We start from the raw sequence: 27,421 nt of genomic DNA on the forward strand, positions 1-27,421 counted from the left end.
GCCGTGAGCGGGGGCTGCTCTCTCATTGCAGGGCACGGGCTCCTCCTTGCCGTGGCCTCTCTCGCTGCAGGGCACAGGCTGTAGGGCACGTGGCTCAGCAGCTGTGGCTCCTGGGCTCCAGAACAGAGGCTCAGTGGTTGTGGCTCACAGGCGTAGCTGCTGTGTGTAGCACGTGGCATCCTCCCGGACCGGGGATCAAACCCGCATCTCCTGCCTTGGCAGGTGGATTCTTTACCACTGAGCCCCCAGGGAAGCCCTCCATTGTATATTGTCTTTTGTTTAAGTAGTATATCACACTGATTTGTGTATTGTTGAACCATCCTTATAAACTTGGGATGAATCCCACTTGGTCATGAGACTTTTTTATGTCATGGTCATGATCTTTTTTATGTGTTGTTGGATTTGATTTGCTAATATTTTATTGAGAATAGCATTTCTTTTTCTTTGCATGCTTCTCATCAGTTTTTGTCTGGAGAAATGAAGCTCACTGATTATTTCAGATACTTCTCTTGTGTTCACGGGTTTAGTTGACTCGTTTGCTTTTGCAGACGTGCAGTCCTGGTAGCATTGTTAGCTAGTACAGTTATCTTCAGTTCTGATTTGTGTTCCTGCTCTTTCTCTGTTGTGTTCTGTTGCATTTTCCCCAAATTCTCAAACACTGTAATGATGTTACGTCAAGCATCCTTGTTTCACTTCTGAGGTTCAAATGCATCTCTCTAGTAGTTCTTCACTAATTATAACATTAATACCAGCTCTTATTTTTAGAATCCTCTTCAGCCTGTAAAAAATATTTTTGTATTCCTTTCATTAAATTTTGCCTTAGAGCGTGGTACTGAATTCTTTCAAATGCCATTTTGGTTTTTCTTTCTTTTTCAGGGGTCATATGATTTTTCTTGAACTATTGATGAGGTAGATTCTATTATTAGATTCTCTCCTATTGAACAATCCTTAGCCTCCTGTGATAAACCCTAATTGGCACATTTTTCTTTTACCATAGCACTGAGTCCTTGTCACTAGCTGAGCATTTTATCTCTGTCTGTATCAGAAATTGAGATTGGATGATAGTTTGGGACTGAACTGTAGGTGGTTTTGCATATCTTTCTGTGTGTGAATCAGCCTGTCTAACTCAGTCATTTTTCTATTCAAAAATAGAATTAATGCATAGACTTGGGTTGAGGTACTTAAACAGGAGGAGAGGATTATTTTAATAGTGATTTTAAAGTCAGTCTTAATTTTAGTTAAATTTTTGGTGTCCATTTTATTATATTTTTGAACAGAACTGCTATGGACATGTTCAGTTTTATGATCAATAATGCTTAGCATGCTCTTATGCTTTTTTTAAATTCCTAATCACTATCTGAAACAAGACAGACACATAATTCAGATTACATTCAATAAAACATCTGCCAGTAGAGCTCAGGTCTTGATTTAATTTTTTTCCTATTTTGCTGCGTTTAAACTTCTGTTTGACAGTTTTGCTCATTTTAATTAGCTGTTTCTAGAAATGAGCCCCTGACACGTTTATTTAACTTTCCTATTATAGGATGTTTTCTTGTTGTTCAGTGCCTCGGTCGTGTCTGACCCTGCGACCCCGTGGACTGCGGCACACCAGGTGTGCTCTGTCCTTCGCTGTCTCCCGGAGCTTGCTCAGACTCCTGTGCACTGAGGCAGTGAGGCCATCCAACCATCTCATCTTCTGTCATCCCCTTCTCCTCATGTCCTCAGTATTTCCCAGCATCAGGGTCTTTTTCAGTGAGTTGACTCTTCGCATCAGGTGGCCAAAGTATTGGAGGTTCAGCTTCAGCATCAGCCCTTCCAATGAATATTCAGGGTTGATTTCCTTTAGGATTGACTGGCTTGATCTCCTTGCTGTCCAAGGAACTCTCAAGGATCTTCTCCGACACCACAGTTTAAAAGCATAAATTCTTTGGCATTTAGCCTTCTATGTGAAGTCCAGTTCTCAAATCTGTATGTGACTACTGGAAAAACCATAGCTTTGACTTTATGGACCTTTGTTGGCAAAGTGATGTCTCTGCTTTTTAATATGCTGTCTAAGTTGGTCATAGCTTTTCTTTGAAGGAGCAAGTGTCTTTTAATTTCATGGCTGCAGTCACCGTCTGCAATGATTTTGGAACCCCAGAAAATAAAATCTGTCACTGTTTCCATTTTTTCCCCATCTATTTGCCATGAAGTGATGGGACTGGATGCCACAATCTTAGTTTTTTGAATGTTGGAGTTTTAAGCCAGCTTTTTCACTCTCCTGTTTTACCCTCATCAAGAGGCTCTTTAGTTCCATTTTGCTTTCTGCCACGAGGGTGGTATCATCTGTGTATCTGAGGTTGTTGATATTTCTCCTGGCAATCTTGATTCTAGCTGGTGCTTCATCCAGCCTGGCATTTTGGTCTACATATCAGTAAAATAAGCAGGGTGATAATAATACAACCTTGATGTACTCCTTTCCCAATTCTGAACCAGTCTGTTGTTCCATGTCTGGTTCTAACTGTTGCTTCTTGACCTGCATATAAGTTTCTCAGGAGGCAGGTAAGGTTGTATGGAAGTCCCATCTCTTTAAGAATTTTCCAGTTTGTGATCCACACAGTCAAAGGCTTTATAATAGTCAATGAAGCAGAAATAGATGGTTTTCTTGAATTCCTTTGCTTTCAGTATGATTCAGCAAATGTTGGCAATTTGATCTCTGGTTCCTCTGCCTTTTCTTTTTTCTTTTTAAAATTTATTTATTTTTAATTGAAGGATAATTGCTTTACAGAATTTTGTTGTTTTCTGTCACACCTCCACATGAAAGAGTCATAGGTATACATATGGCCCCTTCCTCTGCCTTTTCTAAATCCAGCTTGTACATCTGGAAGTTCTCGGTTCAGGTACTGCTGAAACCTAACTTGAAGGATTTTGAGCATTACTTTGCTAGCATGTGAAATGAGTGCAATTGTGTGCTAGTTTGAACATTCTTTGGCATTGCCCGTCTTTGGGGCTGGACTGAAAACTGACCTTTTCCAGTCCTGTGGCCACTGCTGAGTTTTCCAACTTTGCTGACATATTGGGTGCAGCACTTTCACAGCATCATCTTTTAGGATTCGAAATAGCTCAGCTGGAACTCCATCTCCTCCACCAGCTTTGTTTGTAGTGATGCCTCCTAAGGCCCACTTGACTTCACACTCAAGGATGTTTGACTCGAGGTGAGTAACCACACCATCGTGGCTGTGTGTGTCATTAAGACCTTTTTTGTACAGTTCTTCTGTGTATTCTTGCCACCTTTTCTTAATCTGTTCTGCTAGGTCCTTGCCATTTCTGTCCTATATTGTGCCCATCTTTGCATGAAATATTCCCTTGGTGTATGTAATTTTCTTGAAGAGATCTCTAGTCTTTCGCCTTCTCTTGTTTTCCTCTATTTCTTTGCGTTGTTCACTTAAGAAAGCTTTCTTGTCTCTATTGTTTGGAACTCTGCATTCAGTTGGGTATATCTTTTTCTTTCTCATTTGCCTTTCACTTCTCTTTCCTCAGCTATTTGTAAGAAAAATATAGACAACCATTTTGCCTTCTTGCATTTCTTTTTCTTGGGATGGTTTTGGTCACTGCCTCCTGTACAATGTTACAAACCTCCGTATAGATCTTTAGGCACTGTGTCTATCAGAGCTAATCTCTTGAATCTATTTGTTACTTCCACTGTACAATCATAAAGGATTTGATTTGAATCATGACGTGAATGACCTAGTGGTTTTCACTACTTTCATCAATTTAAGTCTGAATTTTGCAGTAAGGAGTTCATGATCTGAGCCACAGTCAGCTCCTGGTCTTGTTTTTGCTGACTGTATAGAGCTTTTCCATCTTCAGCTGTGAAGAATATAATCAATCTGATGTCGGTATTAACCATCTGGTGATGTCCATGTATAGAATTGTCCCTTGTGTTGTTGGAAGTGGGTGTTTGCTATGACCGGCACGTTCTCTGTTAGCCTTTGCCCTGCTTCATTCTGTACTCCAGGGCCAAATTTGCCTGTTACTCCAGGTATCTCTTGACTTCCTACTTTTGCATTGTAGTCCCATGATGAAAAGGACATCTTTTCTTGGTATTAGTTCTAGAAGGTCGTCATGAAAGTGAAAGTTGCTCAGTCGTGTCCAACTCTTTGCGACCCCACGGACTATACAATCCATGGAATTCTCCAGGCCAGAATACTGGAGTGGGTAGCCTTTCCCTTCTCCAGTGGATCTTCCCAACCCAGGGATCGAACCCAGGTCTCCTGCATTGCAGGCGGATTCTTTACCAGCTGAGCCACCAGGGAAGCCCAAGAATACTACAGTAGGTAGCCTATCCCTTCTCCAGCAGATCTTCCCAACCCAGGAATCAACCCGGGGTCTCCTGCATTGCAGGCGGATTCTTTACCAACTGAGCTATCAGGAAAGCCCAGAAGGTCTTCATGGCACTGTCCAACTTCAGCTTCTTCGGCATTACTGGTCAGGGCATAGACTTGGATTACTGTGATGTTGAATGGTTTGCCTTGGAAACAAACGGAGATCATTCTGTTGTTTTTGAGGTTGCACCCAAGTACTGTATTTCAGGTGTTTTTTGTTGACTGTGAGGGCTACTCCGCTTCTTCTGTGGGATTCTTGCCCACAGTAATATATAATGGGCATCTCAATTAAATCTGCCCGTTCCTGTCCATTCGAGTTCACTGATGCCTAAGTGTCACTCTTGCGTCTCCTGCTTTGACCACATCCAGTACACCTTGATTCATGGGCCTAACCTTCCAGGTTTCTATGCAGTATTGTTCTGTACAGCGTCAGACTTTGCTTTCCCCACCAGACACTTCCACAACCGAGCATTGTTTCCGCTTTGGTCCAGCCACTTTCTTTATGGCATGCTAAATCACTTCAGTCATGTCCAACTTTTTGTGACCCCCTGGACTGTAGCCCGCCAGGCTCCTCTGTCCATGGGATTCTCCAGGCAAGAATGCTGGAGTGAGTTGCCATGCCCTCCTCCAGGGGATCTTCCCGACCCAGGGATAGAACCCACGTCTCTTGTCTCATGCGTTGGCAGGTGTTTTCTTTGAGCCACCATTCTTTCTGGAGCTGTTAGTAATTGCTCTGCGCTCTTCTCTGGTAGCATGTTGGACACCTTCTGACCTGGGGGACTCATCTTCTGGTGATCTTTTTGCCTTTTCATGCTGTTTGTGGTGTCCTATTGGCCAGAATGCTAGAGTGGTTTGCCGTTTCCTCCTCCAGTCACCCACATTTTGTCAGAACTCTTCACTATGACTGATCCCTCTTGGATGACCCTGCATGGCATGGCTCATAGCTTCATTGAGTTACACAGGCCCCTTCATCACATCAAGGCTGTGATCTATGAAGGGGGCCAGAGTAATATTCCATTGTATATCTGTACCACATCTTTTTTTTTAAGTTTGTATTTTGTATTGAGGTATAGCAGATTAACAATGTTGAGATAGTTTCAAGTGAACTGGGAAGGAATTCAGCCGTAGCTGTACATGTATCCATTCTCCCCCAAACTCCCCTCCCATCCAGGCTGCCATATAAGGTTGAGCAGAGTTCCCTGTGCTGTGCAGTAGGCCCTAGTTGGTTATCTGTTTCACATTAGCAGTGTGTGCCACATCTTTATCCATTCTTCTGTTGATGGACATGTAGGTTGCTTCCATGTCTTGGCAGCCATGAACATTGGGTGCATGTATCTTTTTAAAAATTTGTATTGGAGTGTAGTTGATTTCAATGTTGTGGTAGTTTTAGGTGGACGGCCAAGTGAATGGTTACACATGAACACATACATGTTTGTTGTTCAGTCACTCAGGCACGTGCAGCTCTTTGCGGCCACATGGACCGCAGCACTCCTGGCCTCCCTGTCCATCACCAACTTCCGAAGCTAACTCAAACTCATGTCCATTAAGTCGGTGATGCCATCCAACCATCTCAGCCTCTGTCGGCCCCTTCTCCTCATGCCCTTGATCTTTCCCAGCATCAGGGTCTTTTCCAATGAGTCAGGTCTTCGCATCAGGTGGCCAAGGTATTGGAGCTTCAGCATCAGTCTTTCCAATGAATATTCAGGGTTGATTTCCTTTAGGATTGACTGGTTTGATCTCCTTGCTCCAGAGGACTCTAAAGAGTCTTCTTCAACACCACAGTTCAAAAGCACCAGCGCTTTGGTGCTCAGCCTTGTTTATGTTCCAGCTCTCACGTCCGTACATGACTACTGGCAAACCATAGCTTTGACTATGCGGACCTTGACTGTATGGACATATACCTACATCCACTCTTTTTTAGATCTTGTTCCCATGTAGGCCATTACGGAGTACTGAGTAGAGCTCCCTGTGCTACGGCAGGTCCTTATTAGCTAATCTGCTCTATACGTGCAGTGTGTGTGTGTCAGCCCCATCTCCAGTGTATCCCGCCCCCACCTTACCACACCCTGGCAACCATAAGTTTGTTTTCTACATCTGTGCCCCTATTTCTGTTTTGTAAATAAGTTCTGTTGTACTCTCTTTATTTGTTGTTGTTCAGTCATGTCCGACTCTGCGTCCCCATGGACTGCAGCACGCCAGGCTTCCCTGTCCTTCACTGTCTCCCGGAGCTAACTCAAACTCATGTCCATGGGGTTGGTGATGCCATCCAGCCATCTCGTCCTTTGTCACCCTCTTCTCCTCCTGTCCTCAGTCTCTCTGCAGCATCAGGGTCTTTTCCAGTGAGTCAGCTGTTTGCATCAGGTGGCCAGAGTATTGGAGCTTCAGCATCAGTCCTTCCAATGAATATTCAGGACTGATTTCCTTTAGGACGGACTGGATGGATCTCCTTGCAGTCCAAGGGACTCTCAGGAGTCTTCTCCAGCACCACAGTTCGAAAGCATCCATTCTTTGGCGCTCAGCCTTCTTTACCACATATAAGCGATATCATGTAACATTTGTCTCCTTCTGACGTTTGTCACTCAGTATGACAATCTGTGGGTCCATCCATGGTGCTGCAGGTGACACTGTTTGGTTCTTTTTTATGGCTGGCGTTCCATTGTCTATATGCACCACATCTTTATCCATTCCTCCATTGATGGACATCTAGGTTGCGTCCATGTCCTGGCTCTTGTAAACACTGCTGCAGTGAACATTGGGGTGCATGTATCTTCTGGAATTAGGATTTTTTCTGGAATATGCCCAGGAGTGGAATTGCTGGGTCATACAGTAGCTCTGTCTCTGGTTTTTCAAGGAACCTGCATACCGTTCCGCATAGTGGCTGTGCGTGTGCGCTCAGTCGTGTCTGGTTCTTTGTGACCCCGTGCACTGTACCCACCAGGCTCCTCTGTGTGTGGTATTTTTCTGGCAAGAATACTGGCAAGTGGATTCTTTGCCACTGAGCCAGCTGGGAAGCCCACAGTGGCTCTACCAGTTTACACATCCACCGGCGGTGTAGGGGGATTCCCTGTTCTCGGCACCCTCTCCAGCATTTATTGTTTGTAGATATTTGATGATGGCCATTCTAACTGGTGTGAGCTGGTACCCCATTGTCCTTTTGATTTGCATTTCTTTAACAATTAGTGATGTTGAGCATCTTTTCATATGCTTTTTGCTTATCTGGATGTCTTCTTTGGAGAAATACCTGTTTAGGTTTTCTTCCCGTTTTTCGATTGGGTGGTTTGCTTCTTTTTGATATTGAGCTGCATGAGATTAATCCCTTGTCAGTCACATCATTTGCAGTTTTTTTCTCCCGGTCTATGGATTGTCTTTTTGCTTGGTTTATGGTTTCCTTTGCTGTGTGAAAGCTTTTGAGTTTACTGTGGTCCTGGTTTCTTTTTTGTTATTTTCATTAGTCTAGGAAGGGCATCAAAAAAGATACTGCTGCGATTGAACACAAAGAGCGCTCTGCCTGCGTTTTCCTGAAGAGTTCTTTAGTGTCTGGCCTTCCATTTAGGTCTTTGATCCACTCTGAGCTTATGTATGGTGTTAGAGAACGTTCTAATTGCATTCTTTTAAGCTGCTGTCCGGTTTTCCCAGAATGACTTATTGGTGAGACTGTCTCCCCCCGTTGTATATTCCTACCTCCTTTGTCGTGGAGTAATTGACCATAGGTGGGTGGGTTTATTTCTGGGCTTCCCGTCCTATTCCTTTGAGCTATATTTCTGTTTTTTGTTGCCAGTATCGTACTCTCTTGATGGCTGTAGCTTTGTAGTTTTAGCCTAAAGTCAGGGAGCCCGATTCCGTCAGCTCCGTTTTTCTTTCTCAAGATTGCTCTGGCTATTCAGGGCCTTTCGTGTTTCCACTCAATTTTTTTTTTTTAACTTTTGGCTGTGCTGGGTCTGTGGTGCCGCACACGGGCTTTCTCTACTTGTGGCAAGCACACGCCTCTCTGGTGGTGTGAGGGCCTCTCATTGCGGTGGCTTCTTTTGCAAAGCACGAACTCTGGGCCCCATAGTTGTAGCTCGTGGGCTCAGCAGCTGTGGCCCCCAGGCCCTAGAACACAGGCTCAGCAGCTGTGGCGTGTGCTCATGGTTGCTCCGTGGCGTGCGGGATCTTCCTGGAGCAGGGGTGGGACCTGTGTCCCCTGCACTGGCAGGTGGTCTTAACCGCTGGCCCGCCAAGGAAGGCCTTCCATTCAGATTTAAAATTTTTTTGTTCTAGTTCTGTGAAAAATACCATTGGTAATTTGATAGGAACCACGTTGAATCTGTATATTGCCTTGGAAATGGTTTGTTCATTTGGGCAGTATTGATTCTGTATTTTTACTGAATCTACTGTATCTGTAGTTTTTATCATTATTATTTTCTACTTCCTGTTTCCTTGGGTTTGTTGTTGTTACTGTAGTTTTTCATATGTGAGATAGAATGCTTAATTTTTTTTTGAATAATGAAGTGCAGAAATCTACCTCTGAATGATACTTTCACTGTAATGATAGATTTTAGAATGTAGTATTTCCTCTCTCAGTATCCTCTAATGGTTTGTTAGGTCCTCACTCCCTTCCTGGTATTAGGATAAAACCAAGTGACCAGCAGTTTGTATTCTAGTTTTGTTGTTGTTGTTTTTTTAACATGCTGAGATTTCTTCACTACGTATTGTTTTGTTTTTTAAATTATCCCATGGATACTTGAGAAGATGATGTGGGTCATACTTAAAGAATATAAAATCTGAGCATAGTTATCCCTTCTTTGTTATGAAATATGTTGTCAAAAAGACAACTTTGTGTAAAGGTAAGATTGTCTCTTGTACAATTATGAAATGAACACATGTTGAAAGATTTTATTTAACTCATTAATGTGAAAACCAGTGAAACGTTGAACTGGCTCCAAGGAGAATTCAGAGAACATTTGCCATACATAAGACAACAGGAATTCTGAGATGAATCCGTGAACAAATACACTCAGTTGCATTCTACCAGGCAAAATTCATATGCATTTCTGCGGATGGGAATTATTTGCATTACTGTCAACTTTTTATATGCTAGAGTTTTAAAAGTAACTCCAAAACAAGAAAAGACTTAGATAACCCAGAAGAGTGTATTGGACAAGGAACCCAGTCATCTTTTTTTTTGCCCGTTTCACATTTTCTCAATAATGCCATTTACAGTCAACATTTATTGTTTGTAATTTATCTGTTTTGTGGGACTCTGTTGGGCTAATTTCTCACACTGAATTTTATTTTGTCATTTAACTTTTGTAATTCTAATATTTTTCTGCCTGTGTATTTAGCCATGCTGTTTGATGGCTATAGACCTTGTTATCATATTTTGTTATGTAAATAATACATATTCAGTATTCAAAATTTAGAAAGTAGAGAAAAATACAAAGAAAAATTTCAAATCACTTCTAATTCCTACTATCTCTAACCACTGTTACCATTTTAGCTGATAATTGATTTCTTTGAGCCTGTTTTTTTTTTCCTATGTGGATTTCTCTAATACACATAAAATCACTTTGCATACAGAATTTTTTTGCTTTATTTTTCACCTAACATTTTAACAAATATTTTCCCATATTATTCAAACCGCTTAAAAGTATTTTAAATATTCTTACTCAAATTTGCATACTTTTCCTCTTTTGCTGGAATGTTAGATTATTTCCAGGTTTTTGGCTCCGATCTATCAACCCTGTAACCTTGGGACATAAATATTTGTCCACATTTGCATTATTTCTTAAAGATAGATGTTCAAAAGTGGAGAATTACTGGGCAGTGAAAGTCTCTCGATATAGAGTAGAATTGCCTTACAAAGTGGTTATATCCGTCTGCTTCCCCATAGCCATCCGTAGAGCTGCAGCCTCTCCTGGTGCGTGGAGGTTTCATAATGCCCAAAGATTTAATAATGCCATGTCCTTGTAATGCATTATGCCTTTTGTCATTTATTATTACCCTTATATTATGTAATACTTTCCCATTTAAATTCTACTCAATCATGATATTGCAACTTGTCTTAGTCATTTGATCAAATTTGGTAGCCGAGTCTTTGCACAGGCTTTTCTGTACAAATCCTTGAGTGCTGTTTGGCTTGAGATACGCCTGCAGTCCTGCTTAATCAAATCTGGGACAGTGCCTTTACCTGGGGCAGTCTAGGCTGACTCTCTTCATTGTTATCTATCAGGCCTGGCTGCTGTCATAATCTCATATGCTGCCCGTTTTTTTATGTTCTTTCATCTTTTCTGACATTTCACCTTTGGGTAGTCTGCTTTGTTTAGTATATTGATTATGATTTCAAAGTCACTACACTTGGGACTTTCTAAAGTGAAAGACAAAAAAAATTAAAATAAAAAAATAAAGTGAAAGACAAAGTGTTAGTTGCTCAGTCATGTCCGACTCTTTGAGACCCCATGGACTGTAATCTGCCAGGCTCCTCTGTCCACGGGATTCTCCAGGCAAGAATATTGGAGTGGGTTGCCATTCCCTTCTTCAGGGATCAAACCCGGGTCTCCTGCATTGCAGGCAGATTCTTTACCGTCTGAGCCACCAGGGAAGGGACTTCTAAAATATACATTATTAACACTATTAATCCTATTTTTTTACCTGGCTAATAAAAAACACTTTCTCTCCTCTCTTATGAAATTAAAAGAATTGTTAAGATGACTGGCTATTTTTTCCATTGTTTGTCACTGTTTGACTTAATCCAATCTGATTTAAATTTAATTATTAGTGGCTCATATTTTTATTTCCTGATCTCTGTAACTTTCATTTTAATTTGGGTGATCCCTCTCACTTTTGTCCACAACTTCCATACTTTCTCTCGTTCAACCCTAGGAGATTTGGGAGAAACTCCTGGGCATTCTTTGCTGGAAAGGTGCTTATCTGATAAACTTCCAGAGATTTGCAGATTTCTGAAGGTCTCTGTGTCCTCCTGCATGTCAGTAACCTGTCCACAGAAAGCAGACTTCCCAGCTCTGACTGTCTTCCTCTAGAATCAGTGGTGCTGGCCTCGACTGAAGCATCAGTGATGGTGGAGGACAGGACCCTACAAGCTGCATTTTTACTCTTGTGAAAATAACTTGCCTTTTCTTTTTTAATTCAGCCAACCAGTTACATGTATTGACCCCTGACTGCATCCTGAATCTCTTATCTGGGTGCTTTTAACACAGCCATCTAAGCTCGTTTTTTCTGCTTAATGGCTTCTGGCAGCTTTCTCTAGCTCTCTTTTTTTTTTTCCTTCAGTTTTTTTTTTTTTTTTTACTTCGTTATGTCTTGTTCTTTGGGGGCCATTTGCTTCTCCCGCGCCCATTGATCTGGATCGCGTGTGAGTTCAGCCGTCTGCTGGGAAGGGTAATTGATCAGGGAGGTATATCTGGCAGCCAGAACCTGGCGTGCATCCTGCCGTCCACTCATCCCCCGTCGTCGGGGCTGCCTCCAGCACCGCTGGTCTGGTGGTTGGTGCAGGAGGAGCCCCCCCAGCCTCCCTGCCTGAGGCCGCCTCTCCTCTGGCCTGTCTTCACTTCCCACCTGTATTCCCTGCCCCCGTGGCCCTGGCCTCCATTTCTCAGTCTCTCTGTCTCGAGCTGTGCTTCCCTTGTGCCATAGTCAGAGTGATGGATGGTTTAATTTTCTTTCCCTGAGAGCCCTGTTTTTCCTCGCCTGGCCAGGGACTGGGCAGACTCCCAAGGTGCTGAGGCAGGTGGCTCAGGAGAGTGGGGTCTTGGCAGGGGAGGCCAGAGGGAGCCACACGGGGCTTGAGGGGTCCAAGCCCCTCAGCTTCGCATCATTTCCATCACCGTCACCCTGGAGTGACCTGGCTGAGCTGCAGCCTTCTCCCACCCACATTCGAGTCTCAAAGCCAAAAGACACTCAGCCCGATCCAGGAGCCTGGAGCAATGTCCCTGCTGCAGACTCTTGACAAGAGAGGAAATTGTTTCACATCACAGGGCAACATCAGTGGGAAACCCTCTTCATCTTAAGCCCAGAGTTCCTCCTCTCGTGGCCCCAGACTCCCTCTGAGGACTGAGTCTCAGGCACTTTCCTGAGAGACAGTTAATCCGTCCTGCTGCCCTGGCTTCTCTTCCCTCACTTCTCTGAGTAGCAGCACAAATGCCCAGCGCCCACAGAATCCACCTTTTAAAAAAAAAACAAAAACAAAATTTAATTGTTTATTTAAGGGACATATGGAACATTTAGGAGATTCCTTAACAAGAGAGACAGGGTCTCACTGTGTTGACCAGTCTAGGGCTCAGTGGTTATTGACAGACGCGACCCCACTACGGATCAGCGCAGGAGGGTTTTTTGTGTGTGTGTTTTTTTTATTGACATAGAGTTGACTTACAGTGTTGTGTTGTTTTTGGTGTACAGCAGAAGGGTTCAGTTATATATTTTTTTTTTTTCATGTTCTTTTCTATTCTGGTTTATCACAGGATATGGAATATATTTCCCTGAGCTATGCGGTAGACCTCGTGGTTCATCCGTCCCATATGAAATAGTTTGCCTCTGCTAACCCCAAACTCCCAAACCACCCTCTCATGGCTCCCCTCCCCCTGGCAGTGACAAGTCTGTTCTGTATCCTGTGGATCTGTTTTGTTTCACAAATACGTTCATTTGTGCCATATTCTAGATTTTACGTAATAAGGGATACTTGTCTTTCTAACTTACTTCACTTAGTATAATGATCGCTAGATAGTCTCTGCAAATGGCATGAATACTTCATTGTTTTTTTGTGTGGCTGAGTAGTATTCTATTCAGGAGAAGGCAATGGCACCCCACTCCAGTACGCTTGCCTGGAAAATCCCATGGGAGGAGCTTTGTAGGCTGGAGTCCATGGGGTCGCTAAGAGTAGGACATGACTGAGCGGCTTCACTTTCACTTTTCACTTTCATGCATTGGAGAAGGAAATGGCAACCCACTCCAGTGTTCCTGCCTGGAGAATCCCAGAGATGGGGGAGCCTGGTGGGCTGCCATCTATGGGGTCACACAGAGTCGGACACGACTGAAGTGACTTAGCAGCAGCAGTATTGTGTATATATATGCCACATAACTTCTTTATCTGGTCATCTGTTGATGGCCAATGAGATTGTTTCCATGTCTTGGTTATTGTAAATGTACTGCTATGAACATAGGGGTACATGTATCTTTTCAAATTCTAGTTTTGCCTGGGTATATGCCCAGGAGTGGGGTTGCTGGATCATATGGTAGCTCTGTTTTTTTTAAGGACCCTCCATATATTTTCCATAGGGGCTACACCAGCTTGGGGCTTCCCTGATAGCTCAGTTGGTAAAGAATCCACCTGCAATGTGGGAGACCTGGGTTTGATCCCTGGGTTGGGAAGATCCCCTGGAGAAGGGAAAGCCTACCCACTCCAGTATTCTGGCCTAGAGAATTCCATGGACTGTATAGTCCATGGGGTCACAAAGAGTCGGACACAACTGAGCGACTTTCACTTTCACTCACACCAGCTTACTTTCCCACCAACAGTGTAGGAAAGTTCCCTTGTCTCCACAGCCTCTCCAACATCTGATACTTGTAGACTTTTTGATGATGGCCGTTCTGACTGGTGTGAGGTGGTAACCTCACTGTCGTTTTGATTCGCGTTTCTCTGATAATTAGTGATGTCAAGCATCTTTTTATATACCTACTGACTCTGTTTAGGGTTTTCGATCAGGTTGTTTGTTTTCTTGTTGTTTGAGTTTGTGCATTTTGGAGCTTAAGCCCTTGTCGGGCTCAACATTTGCAAACATTTTCTCCATCCCGTGGGTTGTCTTGTCACTTTTTGATGGTTTCCTTTGCTGTGCAAAAGCTTGATTACATCTCATTTGCTTATTTTTATTTTTATTTCTGTTGCCTTAGGAGACGAGCCTAAGAAAACATGGGTACGACTTATGTCAGAGAATGTTTTGTCTGTCCTCTCTCCTAGGAGTTTATGGCGTCGTGTGCTGTGTTTGAGTTTATTTTTGTGCCTGATGAGAGGGTGTGTACTACCTTCATTGATTTATGTGCAGTTGTCCAGCTTTCCCAGCACCGTGACTTGCTGAGGAGACTGTCTTTTTCCCATTATATATTCTTGGCTCCTTTGTCGGACGTTAATTGACCATAAGTCCTTTCCCCACCTGGGGGCTCTCTGTTCTGTGCCATTGATCCATATGTCTGTTTCTGTGCCCCATCACAGTTTTTTACTGTAACTTTGTAGCACTGTCTGAGGTCTGAATGAGTTATACTTCCTGCTTTGTTTTTTCTTCCCTCAGAATTGGTTTGGCAGTTCTGGGTCTTTTATCTATTATTGTTCAGTTGCTAAGTCATGTGCTACTCTTTGCAACCCCATGAACTGCAGCACACCAGGCTTCTCTGTCCTTCACCATCTCCTTGAGTTTGCTCAAACTCATGTCCGTTGAGTCAGTGATGCCATCCAACCATCTCATCCTCTCTTGTCCCCTTCTCCTCTTGCCCTCCATCTTTCCCAGCATCAGAGTCTTTTCCGGTGAGTTGTCTCTTCACATCAGGTGGCCAAAGTATTGGAGCTTCAGCTTCAACATCAGTCCTTCCAATGAATTGAATAGGGTTGATTTCGTTTGGGATTGACTGGTTTGAACCCCCAGAAGTCTTAAGGGACTCTCAAAAGTCTTGTCCAGCACCACAGTTCAAAAGCATCAACTCTTTGGCACTCAGACTTCTTTGTGGTCCAACTCTCACATCCATACATGACTGCTGGAAAAGCCATAGCGTTGACTACATGGACCTTTGTCAGCAAAGTGATGGCTCTGCTTTTTAATATGCTGTCTGGGTTTGTCATACTTTTCTTCCAAGGAGCAAGCGTCTTTTAATTTCTTGGCCGCAGTCACTGTCTGCAGTGATTTTGGAGCCCCAGAAAATAAAATCTGTCACTGTTCCCACCTTTTCCCCATCTATTTGCCATGAAGTGATGGGACTGGATGCTATGATTTTAGGTTTTTGAATGTTGAGTTTTAAACCAGTTTTTTCACTCTCCTCTTTCATCTTCATTAAGAGACTCTTTAGTTCCTCTTCACTTTCTGCCACTAGAGTGGTATCATCTGCATACCTAAGGTGGTTAATATTTCTCCCCATAGTCTTGATTCCAGGTTGTGATTCATCTGGCCTGGCATTTTGCATGATGTGCTCTGCATACAAGTTAAGTAAGCAGGGTGGCAGGTTAAATACGTTAAATATACAGCCTTGAAGTACTCCCTTCCCGATTTTGAACCAGTCTGTTGTTCCATGTTTGGTTCTAATGGTTGCTTTTTGACCTGAATATAGGAGTCCTTAGGGCTTTCTGTATATAGTATCATGTTGTCTGCATAGAGTGACAGCATTACCCCTTCCCTTCCATTTAGGATACCTTTTCTTTTTCTTGTCTGATGGCTGTGGCTAGACTTCCAATACTGTGCTGAACAGAAGTGGCCACCAGCGTCTTTACTATAACCACCATCACCACCACCATCGCCTTCGCCAGCACCGTCGTCACTTATCATCTTTATCAGAGCAGCTACCGTTCACAGAGTGTTTGCTGTGTGATAGGCCCAGTGCTGAGCATTTTATATACCTTCTGCCTTTCAGTCCTCAATGCAGTATCGTAGATACTGTGATTGCTGTTGTGGCTCCAACCTTGGGCTCTGAGTCCTTAGCCCTTGCCTTCCTGCAGTAGCCCTGGGACGGTGACCCCAAGTCGGTGTATCAGATCCCTCATCAACCCCTTTCCCTTCTGTGCCCCCTCCCTTCCCCCCACAGGTGTACGAGGGCGGGAGCAACGTGGACCAGTTTGTGACGCGCTTCCTCCTGAAGGAGACAGCCAATCAGATCCAGTCCCTGCTGAGCTCAGTGGAGAGCGCGGTGGAGGCCATCGAAGAGCAGACCAGCCAGATCCGGTGCGCGGACGGGAGTGAGCTGTGCCAGCCTGCTGCGTGGTGGGGACGGCTGTGTGCCTGGGGGCGGGGCGGCCCTGGGCGAGCTGCTGCCTCTTTCTTGCCTCCACTTCCCCACCTGTTAAGTGGGGACAATTGCATACCTACCTCGTCACGTTGTTGATCTAACACTAGTCCACTGTCGGGCTCATTTTTTAAAACCGGGGAATTAGGAAACTGCGGTGGTTATCACCACCATTGGGAAACAAGTTATCTCAGGCTGTGAGTGAAAAATATCATGACTGTAAAAATAAGCCCTGTCAGTGCTCAGACCCCTCGACCTGCTCCGTTTGTTTTGATACTGTGAGATGGTAGCATCAAATCCCACCTCAGAAGGACTGAACAGCAGTGAGAGGGAGTGGGTTTCTCCCGAGGTTAGTTAGTATTATTTAAGGCCTTGTTTGCGGGTCCTTGAGAACATGGAAAACACCTGGGGTCCCCCCTTTCTGGGGCAATGAGCCTGGGGTCCGGAGAGGAGTAATCTCCTTCCGGCTGGGAGGGCCAGCCCCCAGGGGCCACGTGGGGGGCATTTGCTGTCTCAAGTTCAGACCAGCTCTTCTGTGCTCTCTTCCCTGAATAGCTGATGTGCCTGAGGCAAAGTAGAAGACAAGACACATTAACAGGAGCTTCCCTGGTTATCCAGTGGCTACAACTCTGCTCTCCCAATGCAGGGGGCCCAGGTTCAATCTCTGGTCAGGGAACTAGATCCCACATGCCACAATTAAGACCCAGTGAAGCCAAATAAATAATTTTTTTTTTTTTTTAAAAAGCCATAGGAACAGATGGGCACAGCTGCCAGGCGCATGAGCTTTACTGAGCCTGGCATCCCTGGCACGGCGGGATGCTGGTCCTGGGTGGGGGTTCGTCCCAATCCGCTGTGGTTGCAAAGGTGCTCGGTGATGCTGTTCACAAAACACATTTGCTCTGAGGGCCTGCAGCCCAGTCCCCTGGGAAATGCAGGATGCAGAGTCCCGGGCCCTGGCGATGCCATCTGGGATTGGGGTTTCCTCGGCTGGGAGCCGAGCCCTGGACTCTGTCCGTGATCAGTCTCATGATTCAGAGGGTCCCCAAGGTTAAGGGGATTTCCTGTCACATAGATTTCCTTCATCCTTTATCATCACTATCTTGATTAAAAAACCTGCGGCTTCCATTCTGTCACAGATCAGATGGAGCGCTGCACACTTATTAGAGCTGGTTCCCTGCACTTTGCCTTCCCCCCACGTGTCAGCTGTCCCCCCACGTGTCAGCCGTCCCCCCACAAGTCAGCTGTCCCCCCACGTGTCAGCCGTTACACCTGCCTCCCTCCCCAAACCTCACGTAGGGATGATGGAAACATACATCTGCTTCCCGCGCACCCCCACCTCTCACCCCCCAAACCTCAGCTGTCTCAGCTCTCAGCTGCAGGGCCCCCCAGCCACCCTGGTTCCCGGCCCTGGGGACAGCGTGCCCTGCATTCGAGCCAGCGGCCCGTGCCTGGGAGACCCCGCTGCACCCATTCACAGTCCGCGGGCCATGTTTCATTTGCTGCTGGTTTGTAGAGGTCCCAGGACCAACACCTCCAAGACTCTGCCAGCCTTTCTCCTCCCCGGGGTGTGGGGGGTGGTCAGCCCCTCGGCACGGAGGGAGAGGCTGCTGGGCTTTCAGGTTCACAGGAGGCAGATCCTGGAGAGAACCACGGCCACGCTGGGCACCGGGCATGTCAGCTGTGCACACGGGCGTTGTGTGTATTTGTGTGTCCGCAGTAAATGGCAGCCCACTCCAGTGTTCTTGCCTGGAGAATCCCAGGGACGGGGGAGCCTGGTGGGCTGCCGTCTATGGGGTCGCACAGAGTCAGACACGACTGAAGCGATGCAGCAGCAGCAACAGAAGTGACTTTTCTAGCATTTTTGCACCTGGGGGTTTGGGCATTTGTCGGGTCCCTACTGTGTGCCAGGCACAGCGTTTGGTGGGCTGCGTGTCAGGGGTGCTGGTCTCTGCACATCAGTGTGTGTGGTGGGTGGAGTTGGGCCAGGGCACAGGGCCAGGCTGAGCCAGGATCGTGGATTTTTGTCCTGTTAGATGCCTGCTCTCGACTGAGTCCTACGGCTTCTTTTCTTGGAGAGAGGGCTTGTTAGCAAACCTAGGCCCCGACCCCAGAGGCCTCTGAACACAGGACCAGGAGGCAGGCAGCGTGGGCGAGGGACAGCTGTGAGCCGCAGGGAGGTGGGGGCCTGGCTCAGCCTCGCAGGCCCTGGAACCTGGAATGGAACCTCCCGGACACAGGGTCTGGGTTCCCAGAAAGGATCTGAGTTCAGATCCCAGCCCCACCCGCGGGCAGCCTCCTCTGTGAGGCAGTGGCCAACATGTGCAGCTCAGGGGATGGGGCTCCCTGGAGTTCTGTGCATGTTTCAGTCCCACAGTTGGTGCTGAGTGTTGGTCAGAGCCGCTCCGAGCAGTCAGGGCCCTGCAGCCCCCCTCACGGGGTGCGTTCCCCCACCCCCTCTGCAGACAGAACCACAGCCGGCCCAGCCATGGCGCGGTGGAGACCTGGTCCGGGAGTCCCACGCCCCCCTACGCCCCCAACCACAAGCTCATGGCTGCGGAGCAAGGAAAGAGCTTCCCGCCTGGTGAGAGAGTGGTGGCCTGTGGTCACGGGCACTGGCTGGGGGGTCCTAGGAGGACTTCTGAGAGTGGTCCCGATGGGGCCTGGGCTTCCCACAGGAACTGGGAGTCCTCAGTCCGGGGGAGGGGGTGCTCCCACTCCAGCCTGGCCCTGCCCCTGTAAGCATCTCTGTTCCTCTTTCCCAGGCACCTCGGACCCCAAGGAGGACGGCCTGGACGCCCAGATCAGCCGGCTGGCGGGGCTCATTGGACGGCTGGAGAACAAGGTGGGCCTGCTGAGCCCCCACATCCATCCCTCCATCCCCCCCCCCAACCCTCCCAGCCCCCCAGGGAGGGCGGAGCTAGGCTGGAGCTTACAGGAGGGAAGTCGGGGAACCTAAATGCCCCTGGGTGGGGTTGGGGGTGGTGTGCTAAGGGGAGACCCTGGGAACATGACCTTTGTACCTGTATGGGGCCTGGGGAAGAGAGATATGAGAGTGGGTGGGCAGCCAGGAGGGGATTGCCGAGGAGCAGAGCGTGGGCGGCAAGGGACTGAGCGTCAAGGAGTCTGTAAGGCCTCGGGTGGCTTGGGCAGGTGGCAGCCCAGACCCAGCGTAGTGGCAGCTGAGGTGAGGTGAGGTCTAGGAGAGGTGAGAGTGACCGGCAGTGTGAAGCCTTTTAGATGTGACGTGGCCCGTCCGCAAGCGATGGAAAATGGAATCATGATTTCAGAGTGTTTCATGACTCAGTAAGTACTCGGGACCTGACTGTGCCAGCATCTCGGCTGCTGGAGCCACGGACCACAGGCAAGGGGCTCAAACCCAGGCTCTTATCCTCTGACATGTGGAGTCTGGAATCAGGATGCCGGCAGGGCTTCCTCCCGCGGCCTTCCTCTGGGGCGTGTAGACAGCCAGGTGTCTGTGTCCCGGTATCTTACAAGGACGCCAGTCATACTGGATTAGGGCCCACCTGTGTGACCTTATTCTCACGCAGTCACTCTTCAAGTGTCCTGTCTGCAAATACAGTCACGTTTTGCCGCACTGGGAGTTGGGAATTCAACCTATGAATTTGGGGGGAACACAATTCAGCCTGTAACAATGACCGTTTATTGGGAGAAAGAGAGCAAACAGTTAAAGTTTACCAGTAGGCACTGGTATCAGCCTGCCTGTATTTGAATCCTGGCTATACCACTTAACAGCTGTGTGACCTTGGGCCAGTGACTTACCCTCTCAGCCTCAGAGTCATCCCCTAACCATAGAGGAGATAATCAGAATGGTACCTCTTACAGGGTTGTTGTGCGGATTAGATAAAATATCTTAATGGCTTTGCACAGAGCCTCCTGCTTAGTTAGCATTTAATATTAGCACTGTTATTTCGCCATTATTATGAGACATTCTGATACCAGAACTTATATACACGCGCACACACCATACCTGTATATCTACGTAAACCAAAATAACATATCTCTGGGCTGCAGGGTCACAGTGGCAATTTTACATTTCTGATCTTCCGAAACTTCTATCTTTTGCAAAAGGGCAAAAGAAAAATAGTGCTTTGATGGTTTTGTGGGTTAGTTCTGAGGGATCCGTGAGGGCGCTGGGTGGGGCTCCCCAGGAGGAGGCCGAGGCCCAGACTTGGGGGAGAGTCCGAGCGGGGAGGCAGTGAGTCCACCTGCAGGCCGCAGGGATCTCCGGCCCCCTCCACCCCACCCCCACCCCCCCAAAGCCGGCTACTTGGTGGGAGTGGTAGGAAAGACTCCGTGGGGACCTGAGGCCTGGTTGTCATAACAACTCCGCGGGCGCCCCCAGAGGGAGGCTCTTTGAAGCTTATTTTTAGTGCCCCAGTCGCCTTAACAACCAGCTGGCTGGAAACCAAGGAGCACCTGGGCGTCCTGGAGACGGGGCGGGCCTCTTCTGGCCTCTGATTGGCCCCGGGCCGCGATCGGCCCCGCCCTCCACAGAACAGCCTGAGCCCTCCTGGCGGGGCCTGGCTCCCCGGAGCACAGGCGAGGTAGGGAGAGGGGGATGCAGACTTGGGTGCCACCGTCCCTCCCCTCATCTCTGCTTCATCCTCACCCTCACGTGGCCCTGCCCGCCAGGAGAAACCTAGGGGGCGAATCGCAGCCCCTGCTCTCCAGGAGCCCCCTTACACCAGCATCCACACTCTGTGTCCCCGGAAAGTCAGCACCTCTCTGGGACCGGCCGTGCATTGACGGGGTCCCTAGTTCCAACATTATTAAGAATTTCAGGGTGGTGGCCGCTCAGGTCACAAACTTGTATATCTGCTACTCTCTTTTTTCTAACAACCAGGCAACACGCCTCACACACATGCTCGTGTAGAGAAGACAGACAGACACACCTGTGCCAGGGACACGGCTTTCCTCGTGGAGGATGGACAGGGAGGGTACAGAGGTGGCGTCTGTTGGGGAGCCCAAGTTAAAGGATTCCGTGGATGGGGGGAGGGGGCCTGGCCTCAAACTCGGGCTTGGAGCCTGGACCAGCTCCTGCAGCCCTCGGGTTCTCTGCTCTGAAATGGGGGTGCTGGGCACTGCGGCAGCCCCCAGCACGGGGTCAGAAGGGGGCTGCATGGGCTCCTTGCTTCCGCAGTGCTGACAGTCGGGCAGCCTCTACCTGAGAGTCTGGAAAGTTACCTGAGAGTTGGTGTAAAGCCTTTAGCCCGAGGTCAGTCAAGGGCCAGCAAGCACAGACCACCTCATTCAGACCGTTCTATTCCTGAGGCCCCAGGTCGGGGGTAACTCGCAAGTCGGGCAGTCTGTTGCCAGCAGTTGTGGCAACCCTCAGCCTTCTGGGCTCAGCAAAACGGAGCCTCCTCTGTGTTCTTTACGATAGGTCTGCTTGGCCTCTGGGGTCTGGTGCCATAGCCAGACAGAATCTGTGCCTCTGGGTGGCTTTCCAGCCTGGCTTCCTGGGTCCCCCCGAGCCAGCACTGTGGGCTGAGCCCGGCCCAGAGAGGGCTGGCCCTGGGAGCTCCCACCAGCCCCGGGACTCGAGGGTCCCTGGAACCTCGGGTGGGGGGGCCGGAGCTCTCCGGTGCTCTGTGTCCTTGTGGTGGTCCTGGAAGCCTCCTGGGCAGAGGGGGCCTCAGTCTCCAGCCTCTCTTCATGCTTTGTTGTTGCAGACCCTTTGGTTTGACCTTCAGCAGCATCTCTCAGACGAAGAAGGCACCAACATGGTGAGGACCCCTCCCTGTGGCCCCGTCCCCTTCTGGGCCTGGACTCAAGACGCAGGAGGCTCAGTGTCCCTGACACCCCCACCCCGACCCAGGACCAGCTCAGGGGGATGTGCAGCCCCGGCAGGTGGCCTCCCTCCCCTCCCAGGGGTGTTCTCTGGCCTGGAGCAACGTGATCAGCAGACACTGATTCAATCAGAAGCAGTTCTGCAGACCATTCATTCTGTTGTGGCTTGGCCCCAGTGCCTTGCAGTCTCTCTCGAGCCTCTCTCAACCCTCTTGTCTGTTCTTCAGCACTTGTGTGGGACTGCTGCTTTTAGTTCATTTTTTGCCAGTTTTCACAAAGATGACGAGCGTGTGTAGTGGGGTTGGGGGGTCGGGTTTATTCTGACCAAGGTGTCCTGTCCCGGGGAGGTGCTGGGTCCTGGGCTGTGCCCTCCAGGGCCGGGTGGGGTCCTGGGTGAAGGGGTGGCTCACGGGTCCTATGGCCCGCAGCACCTGCAGCTGGTCCGGCAGGAGATGGCCGTGTGCCCCGAGCAGCTGGGCGACTTCCTGGACTCTCTGCGCCAGTATGTGCGGGGCACCGCTGGGACCAGGAACTGCTTCCAGTGAGTAAGCCGTGGGCCGGGGGCCCGGCCCAAGCAGCTTTGTCCCTGAGAACACCCCGGACATCAGCGACCCACCTAGCGGGGTAGTTACGGGAGCCAGGGGCGAGTCCTCGCTCTGGCTCTTCCTTGCTGTGCAAATCTCCCAAGTGACTTGTCTCCCTGACCTCAGCTTGCTTATCTGTAAAGGGGGCCACTAACTGGGTGGTTGGAGGCCTCAGTGGAGCGATGCACCATGGGTGGCGTCGGGCGGGGCCTGGCCCCAGTGCCTGCTGTGTTAACTGCCCTGCTTGCTGTCGTGGCTGCTTCTCAGGGCCCCATGCCGTGGTCCCTGCTGCCAAGGCCTGCGTCCAGCTGGGGGTGTCCCCAAGGGCTGTTGGCACAAGCCGCTGGGCTCCCTCCTCTCCCGGCAGTGGCCCACTGGCAGACAGTAGCTGTGGGCTCCCTCCTCTCCCGGCGGTAGCCCACTGGCAGACAGTAGCTGTGGGCTCCACGCCTGTTCCCCGTCTCCATTCTACGCTCCCCACCAGCTGATTTCTCTCCCTCCCGAGCACATGTGCCTCCACCTGCTTCCTGGTGAAGTGGGGGGCGGGGGCCAGGCCTGGGGGTGCAGCGTGACTCAGGCGGCTGCTGCTGCTGCTGAGTGCTAATTCCCGGTGGCGGGAGGAGGGCAGATGATTCCAGTTGGTGGCGGGTGCTGCGGAGGCCAGGAACGGGGTGGGGGTCTTCAGGAAGGGGCTGCTGGGTGTTGAGGCCTGAATAATGATGCCCCATCCACCCAGACCCGGAGTGGCAGCGAGGGGAGCGTGTCTAGGAACACACGACAGAGTGCGGCTCCACGGGGTGACCCAGGGGTGGTGGGTGAGATGGGGGCTGGGGGGCAGATAGGCAGGCCCTGCTTGTTCCAGGTATCAGGTACCACAGGGGAGATGCTAAGGCCAGAGTGGGGCCCAGTCCTGCCTCCTCCCTTGTATATGGACGCGTGGCGGCTGGACGGATGTGCAGCTGGGCAGCTAGGGAGAGGGAGGGGACTAGCCCTTGGCACAATGTGGGCAGAGCTGGGATCTGCTTCGGAGTGGGGCTGACCGGACCAGCCCAGGGCCAGGGTGGGAGGCGGGCTGTAGAAAGAGAAGGCCAGGTGGAGTCTGAGATTCTTTGGCTTCAGAAATTCGCTGGGGTGAGGGGGTGGGGTGGGGTGGGGGGTAGGGATGCGGGCTGAGCTGGAGACGTCACAGAGTATCAGGTGAGTGGGCGGGGGCTCACACAGGCCTTTGGGCTACATCGCACTCTAGATGCCATTACATTCAAGGTGCCGGCATACAAGTTGGGGGACCCTGGGGGTGGTGGGCGTCCAGGTGTCACCCAGGGCCACCAGAGCCGTGTGCTCGTCACGGGAGAAAGCGTGGAAGGAGAAGGCCCACGGCTGGGCAGGCAGGCTGGAGACGGCACACAGTAGGGCATCCTGTTTGTTGAATGACTGTGTCCTCCGTGCTCCCCAAGCCTGCCTGCTGTGTCCTCCCAGCCAGAGGCCTCACCCCGTGCCCCTGAAACCAGTGTGTCAGCCAAGCAAACACAAGCACTAATTGCTTTTCTCTGCCCTGCAATTACCAAATGGAGATGAAGCCCATCCCTTGGTGACCTCTGTCCACAGCAGGGCAGGCTGTAAGGAGCGAGGCCACCTGGGGCGGGGCCAGGGTCCCCCTAATGACCGGGTGGCATGTAGGCCCGAGCCCATCCCATTATCGAGACAAGAGCCACAGCTGGCGGGTAACCTCAGGCTGGAGGTAATGAAGTAATGATGCGATTAGCAGCCCTGTTTGCATCCTGAGTGGCACAACCTGGAGCTGCTGTGATTATACAGCAGACGCCGCAAGCGATGGGCGTCCCCTCTCTGAGGATGCTGGGGGCTCTGTGCTGCTGAGCATGTGGGGAAGAGGAGCAGGGAGGGCTGCCCAGAGGGGGCGGTGCTGTGATCTCGGAGGCCGGGCCTCCCTCTCTTCCCCTACCCTGCCCTGGTCAGCCACATTCTTAGAGGCTACCCCCTGCTGCCCCCGCCGCTGCTCTAGCCCCCAGCCTGGGTCTGTCTGTCTATTTGGAACAAGGTGAGTGTCCTGCGTCTCAGACGGGGAAGGCCGGAGTGGCCTGGGACTCCGGCCAAGCCTGTTTCTAAGGATTAAATGAGACAAGGATTACAGAGGACAGCGTGGAAGATGCTTTTATTTTTAAAGGTAGGTTTTTAAGCTAGAAGTTAGGAGACTGGTGTGCTAGAAGCCAAAATATTTCAAAAAGGAGCGAGTGTTTAATGGTATGGAATGTTGCTTATATATACACCTGGATAAAAGAAGGTTTAGCTGTTTTGAAGTAAGTCTGATAGCTTCCCCTATGGGTAACCTTTATCATTTAGAGAATCTTAAGTTTGTACTCCACATAACTTGCCATATTGTTTTTCACAACATGTTATTTTGGTCCCTAAGATCATATAGAACTTGAAATCGTGAGAAGGGGGTTTGATTCAGCCTTATGAAATTTATCCCCTAACAATCCCACATCATGGAGGAAACTTTTCTAAACTTAAGTTTATGTTCCAGGAAAAAAAGTTTTTTTTTTTTCCTCGATGATTCCCTGGGTACCTTTTTGACCATATTCTTCTCTTGATCAGTTATTTAACCCACTTAAAATTAGAATACAGCTATGAAAATATGGCTAATGTAGTTATTTGAAAAGCCTTTTCTGAATTTTCATGGCAAAGAAAAAAGATTTAAATATTTTGCCTTCATGCAAAACATGTCTAGAAAAGAAATAGAAAATGTGGTTTATTTTCCCAGTTGTACAAAAATACTTTACCCAGTATTTGTATAAAAATATTGATGTTATGAATAATGACTTAATAACTTTGCTGTCAGATTTTTTTTAAATCATAACTTCATCTCACCTTGGAGATAATTATAGTGCCTCATGTAACTTTTATTAACATAGTAGAAATTATATCAGATTTTTATCACAGAATGGTTTACTAGATAGAAGAAAAGTTATTCTCTAAACTGGTATGTTTTCAAGATCTTTTTTCAATTGATACTACTTTTCACTTTAAGTTGTTAGGTTTGTTTTTTAATCTATAGAGAGCCTCTATTTGTCATGTATTAAAAAATGTTTCTAATAAAGATGGATGTTACAGATGGGGAAAAAAAAAAAACAGGTAGGGGTTTTTTTTAATGAATAAAAAGGCCTTTTAAAAAACGGCATTTCATTAGAATTCATTCAACAGCCATGTGCTAGGCACTGCATGGGCCAGGCCTCGCTCCAGACAGCAGAGCTGTACATGCAGCTGTCAGACCAGGGGGTGGTCCTGGGGTTCTGATCAGAAAGGAAGCGTGTTCCAAGAGGACCCTGTCCTGGACCACAGCTTTTGGGAACCTGTTTCCTGGCTCTGGGCACCCGGTCTGGGCTCGTTTGTGGGCAGGACGGTGGGGATGGGCCTGTGGGGCCCTCTCCCCACCCTGGGAGGTGTGGCCACTGATTCCGGCCTTTTCTCTTGCAGCATCGCTGCCGTGAGGCTGGCGGACGGCGTCACCTTCGTGGTCTATGAGTTCTGGGAAACGGAGGAGGAGTGGAAGCGGTAGGCCTGGCACACATGCGCTCTGGCTTCCAGCCCACGGGGGTGGGTGAGGAGTTGGGGTCCCAGCGGCATCCACCACTCCGGAGGCTGGTACTGCACCCCTCCATCTGGGCTCTGAATCCAGGTCCCTCGCCAGCCCTGCGAGCTGAGGCCAAGGGTGCTCCTGTTCAGAAACTGCTGCCCAAGGATAAAAATCCAGAAAGAAAGTTCTGTTGAAGTCTGCTCACGGGGAGGCGAGAACCAGGCTGTTCTACCCTCGGGGCCCCAGCAGTCATGCCGGGCCTTTTTACCTTCCCATGAAGGCTCTGGCCCCTGAGCTTAGCTGACTAGTCAGAGCCCTCAGCCCAGGGTCAGACTCAGACCCCGCTCCAACCCCCAGCAGCTCACGGGCATTCCCCTGGGTTGCAGGCACCTACAGAGCCCTGTGTGCAAGGCGTTCCGGCACGTCAAGGTGGACACGCTGAGCCAGCCTGAGGCCTTCTCCCGGATCTCCGTGCCAGGTACTGGGGAGGAGGTCTGGAGCAGCCATGGGGGCATGGGGACACCTCAGGCCTGGCAGAAGCAGTGGCACCAAGACCCAGACGTCCACAGACTCCTCGGTTCTCTCGGTGTTCTGCCGCCCAGTCGTGTCTGACTTTGTGACCCCAGGGACTGTAGCCCACTAGGCTCCTCTGTCCATCAGATTTCCCAGGCAGGAGTACCAGAGTGGGTTGCCACCTCCTTCTCCAGGGGATCTTCTTGACCCAGGGATTGAACCTGAGTCTCCTGCTTTAGCAGGTGGGTTCCTTACCACTGAGCCACCCAGGAAGCCTCTGTTCTCTTAGCTGCTAGGAAGTGTAGTCCATGAGTGAGTGCTCAACACAGAGGGGCCTCGGGCACCAGGCGCTGGGAGGTGGCCCCGAGCCCAGCGTGTGGCATGCTGGACTTCTACAGATTTGAGAACACATGATACTCAGTACAATAACTCTAAAAATGAAACAGTATTTAATATACAAAAAAGTCAGATGCAGATGTGTATGTGTACATGTATTACATAGTTTATAATTATTATACATACATATGTAGCCACCGAGAACTATGGTTCCTATAAAATACTAACTGCCAAACGCCAGCATATAA

General features: G+C 48.9%; 1 protein-coding gene across 1 annotated transcript in view; it reads left to right on the top strand.

Moving 5' to 3' along the window:
• Positions 1-27,421, top strand: part of NECAB2 (N-terminal EF-hand calcium binding protein 2) — a 42,558-nt gene that overhangs the window by 13,645 nt on the left and 1,492 nt on the right. The window contains exons 6-12 of the mRNA XM_070770379.1: positions 16,140-16,276; positions 18,800-18,918; positions 19,100-19,179; positions 22,031-22,084; positions 22,577-22,689; positions 26,225-26,302; positions 26,711-26,802. Of these exons, the coding sequence (XP_070626480.1) occupies positions 16,140-16,276; positions 18,800-18,918; positions 19,100-19,179; positions 22,031-22,084; positions 22,577-22,689; positions 26,225-26,302; positions 26,711-26,802 (673 nt within the window). The remainder of the gene's footprint in view (positions 1-16,139; positions 16,277-18,799; positions 18,919-19,099; positions 19,180-22,030; positions 22,085-22,576; positions 22,690-26,224; positions 26,303-26,710; positions 26,803-27,421) is intronic.

This window comes from Bos indicus, chromosome 18, assembly GCF_029378745.1.
Source record: "Bos indicus isolate NIAB-ARS_2022 breed Sahiwal x Tharparkar chromosome 18, NIAB-ARS_B.indTharparkar_mat_pri_1.0, whole genome shotgun sequence".
Taxonomy (NCBI): Eukaryota; Metazoa; Chordata; class Mammalia; order Artiodactyla; family Bovidae; genus Bos; species Bos indicus.